At 46.1% G+C, this 12,705-nt stretch overlaps 1 protein-coding gene across 1 annotated transcript in view; it reads left to right on the top strand.

Annotated features, from left to right (window-relative positions):
• The first annotated feature begins 5,013 nt into the window (after nucleotides 1-5,013).
• The window catches only part of cunh11orf65 (chromosome unknown C11orf65 homolog), a 44,617-nt gene continuing 36,925 nt past the window's right edge, over nucleotides 5,014-12,705 (top strand). The window contains exons 1-4 of the mRNA XM_042334420.1: nucleotides 5,014-5,094; nucleotides 9,515-9,611; nucleotides 10,661-10,719; nucleotides 11,823-11,905. Coding sequence (XP_042190354.1) covers nucleotides 9,560-9,611; nucleotides 10,661-10,719; nucleotides 11,823-11,905 — 194 coding nt within the window. The 5' untranslated portion in view covers nucleotides 5,014-5,094; nucleotides 9,515-9,559. The remainder of the gene's footprint in view (nucleotides 5,095-9,514; nucleotides 9,612-10,660; nucleotides 10,720-11,822; nucleotides 11,906-12,705) is intronic.

The following is a 12,705-nucleotide window of genomic DNA, read 5'->3' as shown; positions in this document are numbered from 1 at the left end:
GAGAAGGGAGTGAGACTGGAGGAGGTTTAAGAGATAAGTGGAGCAAGGACATTAAGAGATTTGAAGACAAAGCCCTGGAGTCTGACAAGGGATAAGTGATGGACATATGGAGCTTAGTGTAGGAAAGAATATGGGCTGCAGAGTTCTGGTTGACCTGGCATTTTTGGAGGGTAGAGCTGGAGAGAAGAAGTACATTAGACAATTCTAGCTGACAAAGGTCTAAATGATTATTTTGACATTGGAGGAAGGGCAGTGAGGACAGATAAAGGAAATGTTCTGGAGGTGGAGAAACGCAGTCTTAATCAAAGACCGGATATAATAATAATCCTTGCATTTGATATAGTGCCTTTTCACGTCTTTGAGATATTTCAAAGCGCTTCACAGAATATACTGTAAAGTGAATTATCATCCCTTTCTGTTGGTCTGAACTTTCCTGTTTCAAATCCTAGCTGCCCATCACCTTCACTTGTCCAGTGGATTCTCCTCCTGTCCCACGCAGTTACATCTATCCTCAGAACCTCAACTTTTCCTCATTTACAATTTCCAAATCTACCTCTCTGTTTTCATCCTTGATTCTAGATCCACTTATGTTAAAAAAAAAGCATACGGAATACTAGGCTTTATAAAATAGGGGCGTAGAATACAAAAGTCAGGAAGTTATGATGAACCTATAAAACATGGGTTAGGCCTCAACACACATTGCCTCTCCCCTGATGGATAAGCTACAATAGCTTCTAACAATAATTGCCCTTTCTTACTTACCCAATTTTATTTTTACTGCTTCATTACTGCTGTAATTATTTCCAACGAACTAAACTGTAATTGCAAGGAACTATTTTGGTAACTTTGGCTGCCACTGCAGATTTATCGTTTCCTCATTTACAATTTCCACATGAATGCTGATAAGACCCAAATCTACCTCTCTGTTTCCACCCTTGATTCTAGATCCACTAATGTTAAAAAAAATACATACAGGATACTAGGATTTATAAATAGGAGCATAGAGTACAAAAGTCAGGAAGTTATGATAAAACATGGGTTAGGCCTCAGCTGGAGAATTGTGTTCAGTTCTGAGTACCACACTTTAGGAAAGATGTCAAGGCATTGATGAGGGTGCAAAGGAGATTTACCAGAATGGTACCAGCAATGAGGGAACTCAGTTATCAGGCGACGCTAGAGAAGTTAGGATTATTCTCCTTGGAGCAGAGAAGGTTAAGAGGAGACTTAGAAGTTTTCAAATTATGGAGGGATTTGATAGGGTGAACAAGGAGAAACTATTCCACTGGCAGGTGGGTCAGGACACCAATTTAAAATAGTTGTTAAAAGAAACAAAGGGGAGGTGAGGAGAACGTTTTCACACAGCGAGTTGTTCAGATCTGGAATGCATTACCTGAAAGGCTGGTGGAAGCTGATTCCATAACAACCTTTAACAGAAGTAGATGATTATTTAGGGAGAACACGTTTGCAGGGCTATGGGGAGAGAGCAGGGGAGCGGGATTGAATTGAATAGCTCTTTTCAAAGAGCCAACACAGACACGATGGACCTTCTGTGCGGTATGATTCTATGTTCTAACCACTTGTTTGTCAGATTTGAAGTCCTCAATGAGCCTCAACTTCCTTCAGTTCAAAATAAACAAAATGGAAGCCACCCACCTCAGCTCCCACCATCACCTCCTTTCTTCTAACTCTGAAGACTTGAACCACCCTGGTGCCCTCTCCACCTCACTAAGCCTGTGCACAATCTTGGTGTTCTGTTTGACCTTCAGCTTTCTCTCCTTCTTGACATCCAGTCCCCTAATCAACACCGCTTTTCTTCATCTTTGGCCCACCCCCTGCCTCTGTCTTTAACTGATGTCCAGGGCAATCGCTAGCCTTATCCTGGCATTCATTACATCTTCCAATTCCTCCTCACCACCTTCCCCATCCATGAGCTCTAGCTCATCCAAATTTCATCTCTTCGCATCAAGCTTCAAATGCCCATCACCTTCACTGTGGAGTCCTGTAGCTCAGTGGTTAGAGCACTCGCTTTGCAAGTGAGAGACCTGAGTTCAATTCCAGGCAGGGCGAAACCTTGGGCAAGTTTCCTTACTCCACACGCCTAATAATAATCCCTCCAAAACCAAAAAAAACAATAATAAATTGGTCATTTTCAATCTACGACTGTTTGTGGGACACTGCTGTGCGCAATTGGCTGCCGCGTACGCCTACAAATATAGTCAATTCACTTTACAGTGTGTTCTGTGAAGCGCTTTGGGACGTCCTCCCGACGTGAAAAGCGCTATATCAAATGCAAAAATTAAAGATTACTGTCGCCAGACTCCACTATTGCCTCTGGAGAACTTTGGTGAATAATAATAATAATCCTTGCATTTGTTATAGTGCCTTATCATGTCGGAACGACGTCTCAAAGCGCTTCATAGGAATTGCTGCGAAATGGAGTGACTGTGTATTTGCAGACAAACCCGGCCCCACAATTGCGCACAGCAATGTCCCACAAACAGTAAAAGCACAATCAGCCATGAGATGAATCAAAACACAAAATACTGCAGATGCTGGAAATCTGAAAACAAAAACAGATGTCGCTGGGAACACTCAGCAGGTCAGGCGGCATCTGAGGAGAAAGGAAAGTGAGAACGCAAAATACTGCTGATGCTGGAAATCTGAAAACCCCATCCACGAGCTCCAGCTCCAGCTTCTGACGAAGGGTCGCGGACCCGAAATGTTGACTCAATTTTCTTTCTCCGTAGATGCTGCCGACCTGCTGAGTGTTCCCAGCGACTTCTGTTTTTGTTTTCATGAGATGAATACCTCTGGTTTGCTTCCACTCTGCTTTCAAAGCCTCTCCATCACCTGTGATGGTGAATCATTCAGAATTGCAAACCCCAGCGGCCCTGGTCAGAGGTCAGAGGGAATCGTGTTCCTGGATTGCACAATAATAATAATAATAATAATAATCCTTGCATTTGATATAGCGCTTTTCACGTCAGGAGGACGTCCCAAAGCGCTTCACAGAACACACTGTAAAGTGAATTGACTGTATATTTGTGGGCGAACGCGGCAGCCAATTGCGCACAGCAATGTCCCACAAACAGTCGTAGATTGAAAATGACCATTTTAATTATTGTTTTTGGTTTTTTGGAGGGATTATTATTAGGCTCTGTGTGGAGTAAGGAAACTTGCCCAAGGTTTCGCCCTCTGCCTGGAATTTAACTCAGGTCTCTCACTTGCAAAGCGAGTGCTCTAACCACTGAGCTACAGGACTCCACACAAGTATTTTCCCCTCCAGCTGCACACATTGCCCTTTCCCCGCAGTGCTGACTTTGCCCCCACATTCCTGACATCCTCCCATTTGCAAACATTCTCCTCTCCCCTGACACACAGCCCTCTCCCCCGACACACAGCCCTCTCCCCTGACACACTGCCCTCTCCCCTGACACACTGCCCTCTCCCCTGACACACTGCCCTCTCCCCTGACACCGCCCTCCCCCGACACACTGCCCTCTCCCCTGACACACTGCCCTCTCCCCTGACACACTGCCCTCTCCCCTGACACACTGCCCTCTCCCCTGACACACTGCCCTCTCCCCTGACACACTGCCCTCTCCCCTGACACACTGCCCTCTCCCCTGACACACTGCCCTCTCCCCTGACACACTGCCCTCTCCCCTGACACACTGCCCTCTCCCCTGACACACAGCCCTCTCCCCTGACACACAGCCCTCTCCCCTGACACACTGCCCTCTCCCCTGACACACTGCCCTCTCCCCTGACACACTGCCCTCTCCCCTGACACACTGCCCTCTCCCCTGACACACTGCCCTCTCCCTGACACACTGCCCTCTCCCCTGACACACAGCCCTCTCCCCTGACACACTGCCCTCTCCCCTGACACACAGCCCTCTCCCCGACACACTGCCCTCTCCCCTGACACACGCCCTCTCCCCTGACACACTGCCCTCTCCCCTGACACACTGCCCTCTCCCCTGACACACTGCCCTCTCCCCCGACACACTGCCCTCTCCCCTGACACACTGCCCTCTCCCCTGACACACCTGCCCTCTCCCCTGACACACTGCCCTCTCCCCTGACACACTGCCCTCTCCCCTGACACACTGCCCTCTCCCCTGACACACAGCCCTCTCCCCTGACACACAGCCCTCTCCCCTGACACACTGCCCTCTCCCCTGACACACTGCCCTCTCCCCTGACACACTGCCCTCTCCCCCTGACATACTGCCCTCTCCCCCTGACACACTGCCCTCTCCCCTGACACACTGCCCTCTCCCCCGACACACTGCCCTCTCCCCTGACACACTGCCCTCTCCCCTGACACACAGCCCTCTCCCCCTGACACACTGCCCTCTCCCCTGACACACTGCCCTCTCCCCCCGACACTCAGCCCTCTCCCCTGACACCAGCCTGCCCTCTCCCCCTGACACACTGCCCTCTCCCCCGACACACTGCCCTCTCCCCCGACACACTGCCCTCTCCCCCGACACACTGCCCTCTCCCCTGACACACTGCCCTCTCCCCCTGACACACTGCCCTCTCCCCCGACACACTGCCCTCTCCCCACTGCCCTCCCCCGACACACTGCCCTCTCCCCTGACACACTGCCCTCTCCCCTGACACACTGCCTCTCCCCCCGACACACTGCCCTCTCCCCGACACACTGCCCTCTCCCCTGACACACTGCCCTCTCCCCCGACACACTGCCCTCTCCCCCGACACACTGCCCTCTCCCCCGACACACTGCCCTCTCCCCTGACACACTGCCCTCTCCCCCACCCCTCTCCCCCTGACACACGCCTCTCCCCCTGACACACTGCCCTCTCCCCTGACACACTGCCCTCTCCCCCTGACACACTGCCCTCTCCCCTGACACACTGCCCTCTCCCCTGACACACTGCCCTCTCCCCTGACACACTGCCCTCTCCCCCGACACACAGCCCTCTCCCCTGACACACTGCTGTTGCTGTGACAGGGCGGCGCAGGCGCGGTGAGCCCGCGCTGTGAATGGTGACCATGGCAACAGGGACGCGGAACCCGAGCAACCGGAGGAGGGGAGAGAGGCCCGAGAGGCCCCGAGCTCAGGTACAGGGGGGCAGGGGGGCGGGGGGCAGGGCAGTGACTGTGTGAGGGGGGGTCAGGGCGGGTCAGTGCTGGTAACTGTGTGTGTGGGGGGGGGTCAGGGCGGGTCAGTGCTGGTAACTGTGTGTGTGGGGGTCAGGGCGGGTCAGTGCTGGTAACTGTGTGTGTGTGTGTGGGGGGGGGGGGTCAGGGTGGATCAGTGCTGGAACTGTGTGTGTGGGTCAGGGTGGATCAGTGCTGGAAACTGTGTGTGTGGGGGTCAGGGCGGGTCAGTGCTGGTAACTGTGTGTGTGTGGGGGGGGGGGTCAGGGCGGGTCAGTGCTGGTAACTGTGTGTGTGGGGGGGGGGGTCAGGGCGGGTCAGTGCTGGTAACTGTGTGTGTGGGGGGGGGGTCAGGGCGGGTCAGTGCTGGTAACTGTGTGTGTGTGGGGGGGGGTCAGGGCGGGTCAGTGTTGGTAACTGTGGTGGATGTGGGAGAGTGATTGAAGACCCACAGCACTGAGGGCAGTTGCAGAGCTCTCTCCTCTGTGACCTGTCTTTTCCTATCTCTAACCGCACACCAGGCTCAGACAGCATCCATCACCCACAGTGTGTCCAGCCACTTGCCCCTTTATTCTGGACCCGCCTGCGTACTCGTCCCCTCTCATGCAAGCTATGCCCGGTGGCGGGCCGGGCCGGGGCGGGCCGGGTGGGGTACGTGGCGCAGGCCAGAGCCTGCTGAGCGGAGGGAGCGGACAAGTTGATATGGGGTCAGCAGGTCGCAGAGGTAGGGAGGGGCAAGGCCGTGGAGGGCCATGAAGGTGAGGACAAGGATTTTGAACTCTATCCTCTGAGGGATGGGGAGCCAGTGGAGTCAGGCAAGGGTAGGGGTGATGGGGTCACTCGTGTCCTCTCCCTAGTGCGGGAGGGGTCACGAGCTGTAGAGTTCTGGATGACCTGCAGCTTGTGGTGGGAAGAGTTGGGAAATCTATACAACTGCAGCAAAAGCTGCAAAATTAGAGACAGAACAAAGTCCCCAGTCTGGCTAAACCAGAGTCGTGACCTCCATTGTGACTGGTACTTTTGGAAGTAAATCAGTCACAACCATATGCTCGGGTAATGTGATGACATAGCCTACAGCTGGGCCATCAGTGTGCTGTGCAATGGACAGGAAATCAACGTGCCTACATTGCTGTGTTCCCTATTTCATGCTTATTTTACCCACCCTTCCATGATATATCACTATGGGAAAGCAATTAAGCACCAGATGGAGGTGAGCAGCTACCCCAGAGTTGAATGTATCTCTCAATAAATCGTGCACATCTAACCGCAGGTCCAGAGTGATGCTTGCCTTTAATAAGCAAGCTGTCCCTAAATCCTCTCAGATTTATTTGGTGTGCGGTCTAAGGGCACCCAAGCTAAAGAGCATACAGCAACTTGATAAGAAAAGGGTTTGCACTCTGACCAAGGACATACACATATGGGGAGGGGACAGAGTAAGGGCAGGTCAGTGTGTGTGGGTGGGGGGGCATTGCTGAAGGATAGCCTTTTGTTTCATGTCTGGAATATGATGTTGGGCAAGTGACACACTAAACTTTAATTCTCATTATTTAATAATTTATCTTCTGGTTGCTTTGTGTCAGAAGAGAACATTTGTATTTGTATTGGAGTCCTCTGCTTATTTTATCTATTTGTTTGAAAACAAATTGGGTTCTTGGCTCAGTTCAGTTTATCAATTTGAGCAAATGTGGTCTGAAAATCACAATTATTTATGATCTGTAAATACTTTGATGGGTTTGTAAAATACTTAACGGTTCCTCAAATGAGCAGTAACTTTCATCTTTTCATGGTTGGCAGTAGAACTGGTAACATTGAAAACCCTGCTTTGACTGTCAAATCAAAATATTTTCAATAATTTTTAAAATTTATCGAAGAAAAATGTCAGTTTCTGTATTGGAGGGCTGAGGCAATGGAAGGACTATATTTGTCAGGCAGTGTCTGGTATGGAAGCTGATGGCATCAGTTTCCTATTCAGTTAATTCACTCAAGCTGATTTAAGAGGAAGGAAGCTCACATGAGAGCGTGTGTTAGCTGAAGACCAATGTGTTAATGTAAGTTTGCCACTCTCTTCTCACTACAACTCCTTCAGAAGAGATAGTTTACAAGATAAGCAAACCATGCTTGCTGTATTTCAAAATGCGTATTCAAACATTGCCTTGCATACTCAGTGCAATACTTTTGTCACCTGAAAAAAATTGCTGGAAATTTTATACAACTAAATACAAAAAAATTGTAAAATAGGAACCCACTAGCAATATTTCTTTTTAACATCCAGGACCCTGAAAAACAATAGTATGTTTGAGTGTTATATTTAGAACATAATTTGCATGATTAGAAACAAATACAATTTCATAAAATGATACATGATTTATATTCCAAGAACATCAGACAGAAAGAGATCATTTAGCTTGTGTCAGTCCACGCAGGCTATTTTTATCTCCTTCCTGCATGGTGACAGACAGGTCTATTATCTGTCAACACCCTGTTGAATCAGGAACGTCAATTTTCTTTTTGGATGCTTGAACCAAATACAAAGGCCTGCAGAAGTAATTGCATCTCTTTATATTTAATAGAACGTCTTGAAAAATGTTTGAGCCCTGAGCTGATAGAGCTCATCTCTGTTAGAGCAATGGTTATTGCAGTTGACTACTTGAAATACATCAGCATGGTTCTGTCTATGGAGTAGATTCAAGTTATTTTTATTAGAATAAAAATTATAGTTGATGCAGATTTGATAATCATTAATCATAATAATAATTGATATATGGTTAGAAGTTCCGCTCAGGTTCTAGATTCACTCTATTTACTTAGCAATAAAAACAAGCCATTGAATTAGATATGGCGTGGAGTCCTGTGGCTCAGTAGTTGGAGCACTCACCCCGGAAGAGAGAGACCTGGGTTTGATTGCCGGCAGGGCGAAATGTTGGGCAAGTTCCCTTACTCCACACACCTCCGTTTACCCAGCAGTAAGTAGGAACCCAGTTGTTCGTCAACTGGCGGATCGCTTTTCTGAGGGTAATAATTCCTTCCAATTCCTTCCTTCAATCCACATCTGTTTGTGGGACGCTGCTGTGCGTAATTGGCTGCCGCATTTCGGCCACAAAATATACAGTCAATTCACTTTACATTATATTCTGTGAAGTGCTTTGAGACGTCTCAAAGACGTGATAAGGCGCTATATAAAATTCAAGGATTATTATTTTATTATAGAGCCTTTCACAAGAGGAGGATGACTCAAAGCATTTCACAGAATTTACTGTAAAGTGCAGTGACTGGATTTTGCAGGCAAATGCGGCAACCAATTTGAGCACAGCAGTATCCCACAGACACAGCCTTCAAGTGAATATCCAATTTTATCTGGAGGATTTCATGGCAGGATACTTGGAGAAACTCCCTTCTCTTTTTGAACAGTGTATTGGGATCGTAAACATCCATTTGAACAGACAGTTAAGACTTTGATTCAACATCTCATCTGAAATAAGGCATTTCCGACAATGCAGCAGAGCTTTCCCGCAGTACTGCACTGGACTGTCAACCGAGACAATGCGCTTTACCATTCAGAATAACCAACACATCAAAATTAGTAGCCCATAGGAAATGTATATAGTTCAAGTTTAGTAACGTAGGTTGGGAACTATACAATGCTTCTAAAACATGCAACAGTGCAGCCTGCACTGGTCTAAAAAATGACTTTTAGGAGATTCAATGTCAAAGTGAAAATTGTCCCATTATAAAAACAGACAACCTATGACAATGTTTTAATCTATTGCTTGTGCTCTGGTTGCTTACACAATCGAGCAACTAAGAATTTTGACCCATTCTACTTTTGAGGGAAACAAGCTCGTGCCACAGTTTGGCTCATCTGCTAACATTCTCGCTTGTGTATTGAAAGGTGGCTTTGAATCCAGGAAGATTTGAGTTTATAACCTGGATTGACACTCTATTGTTGAACTGATGGTAATGCTCTATTGTTGGAGATGCCATCCTTTTGGTGAAATGGTGATCTGAGGTCCCTTCAAGTGGACATTAAAAATCATGCGTCATTGTTTAAAAGAAAGCACTATTTGTGTCGAGGCCTTCCTAATTCCTTCCTATTTCATGAAAATATTGGTCATTCATTCCACTGCAGTTGGTGGGATGTTAGTGGCACACCATAGATGTATTGTTTGCCTACACAATAATCGCCATTCTTTAAAGTAACTTGTTGTGTGAAGTGTTAAAGGATTTCTCCTGAATGACTGATGTGATTTGGCACAGTCTTGCAACAGAGAATCCCATTGAGCATTGGTCAGGAGTTCATTCATTAAATTCTGTTACTGCACTTTTTTGTTATCTTCTTGAGCCTCACCAATTCATGTTGTTGTAATTTTTGAAACTTTTATAGATTTTCACTAGAACTGAGGGTTCCCTACATTGAGGAGTCATCAGAATGCAAAGAAACAGCCTATCAGAGCAATTGGGAAGCATTGGAGATCTTCCAGGTAGGTGGGGTCATTTGAAAATTGAAAAAAGATTGTACAAACAGATTTGTTTAATAAATAAAGCAGATTGCAAAACACCTTTATGTTAGTGATATGAGCTGTTGCTATTGGCACCTCTCTTGTTTATAACCATGATTTGGCCAGATCATCCAGATACTGTTTATCACTATCTCACTAGGTATATGCTGAATCTAGGAGTGCAACTTGCCGCTGTGAATGGCCCATCATTTAGGAATCGCAAACTCTTGCATGGGCAATGAATGACTGAACATTGCCTTAGTTTTCACAAAAATGTGGCAATCCTAGACAAAAATCAAAAACACATTTTGGAAAAATTTTACTCAGCAAAAAACTTAGTATGTTAAACATACAATTATTATATTATATTTTAGTGATGGGTGAAGTAATGGTCAGAAGTTTCATTAGCAACTTATTTTAACACTGTTGACATCTGTGATATACATTGACTCAAAGAAGACACACAAATCTGGAGTCCTGTAGCTCAGTGGTTAGAGCACCCGCTTTGCAAGTGAGAGACCTGAGTTCAATTCCAGGCAGAGGGCGAAACCTTGGGCAAGTTTCCTTACTCCACACAGAGCCTAATAATAATCCCTCCAAAACAAAACAATAATAAATTGGTCATTTTCAATCTACGACTGTTTGTGGGACATTGCTGTGCGCAATTGGCTGCCGCGTTCGCCCACAAATATACAGTCAATTCACTTTGCAGTGTGTTCTGTGAAGCACTTTGGGATGTCCTCCCGACGTGAAAAGCGCTATGTCAAATGCAAGGATTATTATTATTATTAAATTGCATATAACTGGTCTAATGGTTACTGATTGTATAAAGAAAATATTTGGGACATGCATTTGCAGGTGGATTTATAATAAATGTTAATACTTTATAACAAATCTGTATTAAAACAATAAAAAAGCGTTTAATGCTGAAGTAGCACCAGTATTATTAGCACAAATACTGTATAAGAGACAGAATTTTTCTGAAAAACGTATTTAATATCTTAACAATATTTATCTTAAATTTCTTACAGATACATTACATCTATCAGAAGATAGGGATGAAGGATATTCACGGAATGTATTCCAAAGGGTAATTGAGTTCCTTGTTTGTATTTTGTAAATGACTACTGAGTACAAATTCCACCCGGGTCTCTGTGAAGCCTTTCAGAGCATCCGGAAGTTGGCATATTCTTAAATACAGCATTAATTTTTGAAGCCCGTTTCCTGTAACTTCTGTAGAGAATTACAGAAAAAAAGTTTCAAAGTTAGAATTGAATAAAAAAATTGCCAAATTCTGGACACTGAAATGCCATATAATTAGAGCACATCTAGACCCAGGTAGAATTTTTACTCATAATATTCAATTCATTTTTTGTTATTAGAACATAAGAAATGCTAGACGGACAAAAGACCAAGGTCTATCTAGTTTGCCTTCCACCTTCCTGGTGGTCGCATACACATATGTCCTGAACTACCTATGTACTATATCCCATAATGTTATTTTCTAAAAGAAAACTATCTAATCTGTGTTAGAAGGAATTAACATTTCCTGCTTCAACTATCTTCCTAGGGGGCCTGTTCCACAGGTTTACTGTTCACTCACTGAAATAGTGTTTCGTTAGATTCGTTCTGGACTTTATCTGAATATTTCATCCACACAGGAAAGACTGTGTGGTTTCTACTTAATGATAACATTTTTTAGTGGCTTCATAGAGATTGCAACTGTTCATGCCACAGTGTTATTACTTGATAATGTTAGCTAAAATAAACCAACTGGAATAAAATAAAACAACTAGAGGTACTTGAATGATTGAAGCATAGGAGGTTTATAGCACAAAAGGAGGACATTCAGCACATTGTGTCTGCTGGTGATATTAATAACATTAATAATCCTTACATTTCCTATAGTGCTTTTCACATTGGAGGACTTCTCAAAGTGCTTCACAGGATGTACTGTAACGTGTAATGAATGAGTGTCATTTCCCCCCTTATTTCTCGTATCCTTCTATACAATTTGACCAATTTTATTTGGGGATTGTTGACCAGCACAGGGGGAGAAACTCCCTTCTCTTTTCAAATAGTGTCATAGGCTCTTTAATGTCTAGCTGGATTGGAAAGCATTTTGTTGGAAAATGCCAGTTGACCCGTTTGTTGCTAAATATAATAGCTGAATGTTGCTTTTCATTTTCACAGAAACTTATTGGTAAGAATGAAGAAGAGAGAAAGGCAGTAGCAGCAGCTGAAATCCAGAAAGTTTGGAGATCTTATTTATCCAGGTAATTCAAATGAAGAGCATCCCTTATGTACAACATTACATTTGTAAAGCGTCAGGAGAACATTCAGGAATTAGGACCCGGGGTGGGGGCGGAGGGTTGGGATCAGGGAGGGTGGAGGGTAGGATAAGGCACAGTCAAAGGGGAGGATCTTGAGGTGTGCCTTGAAGGAGGTGAGGAAGGGAGTGAGGTGAAGGGAATATGGGATGGAGTTCCAGAGGGTGGGGGCAGAGAGGCTGAAGGCCTGACCGCCGATTGTGGGGCGGGGCGAGTGGGGGACATGGAACAGGCGGACAGGTTGATAAGGGGTTAGCAAGTCGGAGAGATAGGAGGGGGCAAGGCTATGGAGGGCCTTGAAGGTGAGGACAAAGATTTTGAACTCAATCCTCTGAGGGATGGGGACCCAGTGGAGCCAGACGAAGGTGGGTGTGATGGGGTCACATAGCCTGGTAAGGGGGCGGACATGAGCTGCAGAGTTCTGGATGATCTACAGTTTGTGGAGGGAAAAGTTGGGAAAGCTGACAAGGAAGGCGTTGGCATAGTCAAGCCTGGATGAAATGAAGGCATGTATGAGGGTTTCGGCGGCCTGAGAGGTGAGGCAGTGACGGAGTCGGGCAATGTTGCGGAGGTGGGGGAAGGAAGAGCGGGTCGTGGTATGGATGTGGGGGAGAAAGGATAGTTGAGGGTCGAACAAGATGCCACGGTTCCTGACTGGCTTAGTGAGGTAGAGTGTGCATCCATGGATTGCTGATGCTGCCAGTGCAGCAGCGCTGGCGTGAGCCAATCAGGGTAGTCTCAGTCTA

This window comes from Callorhinchus milii, unplaced genomic scaffold (genome assembly GCF_018977255.1).
Source record: "Callorhinchus milii isolate IMCB2004 unplaced genomic scaffold, IMCB_Cmil_1.0 Scaffold4, whole genome shotgun sequence".
Taxonomy (NCBI): Eukaryota; Metazoa; Chordata; class Chondrichthyes; order Chimaeriformes; family Callorhinchidae; genus Callorhinchus; species Callorhinchus milii.
Note: the sequence above shows the minus strand (reverse complement) of the source record. Positions and strands in the feature narration are given on the sequence as shown.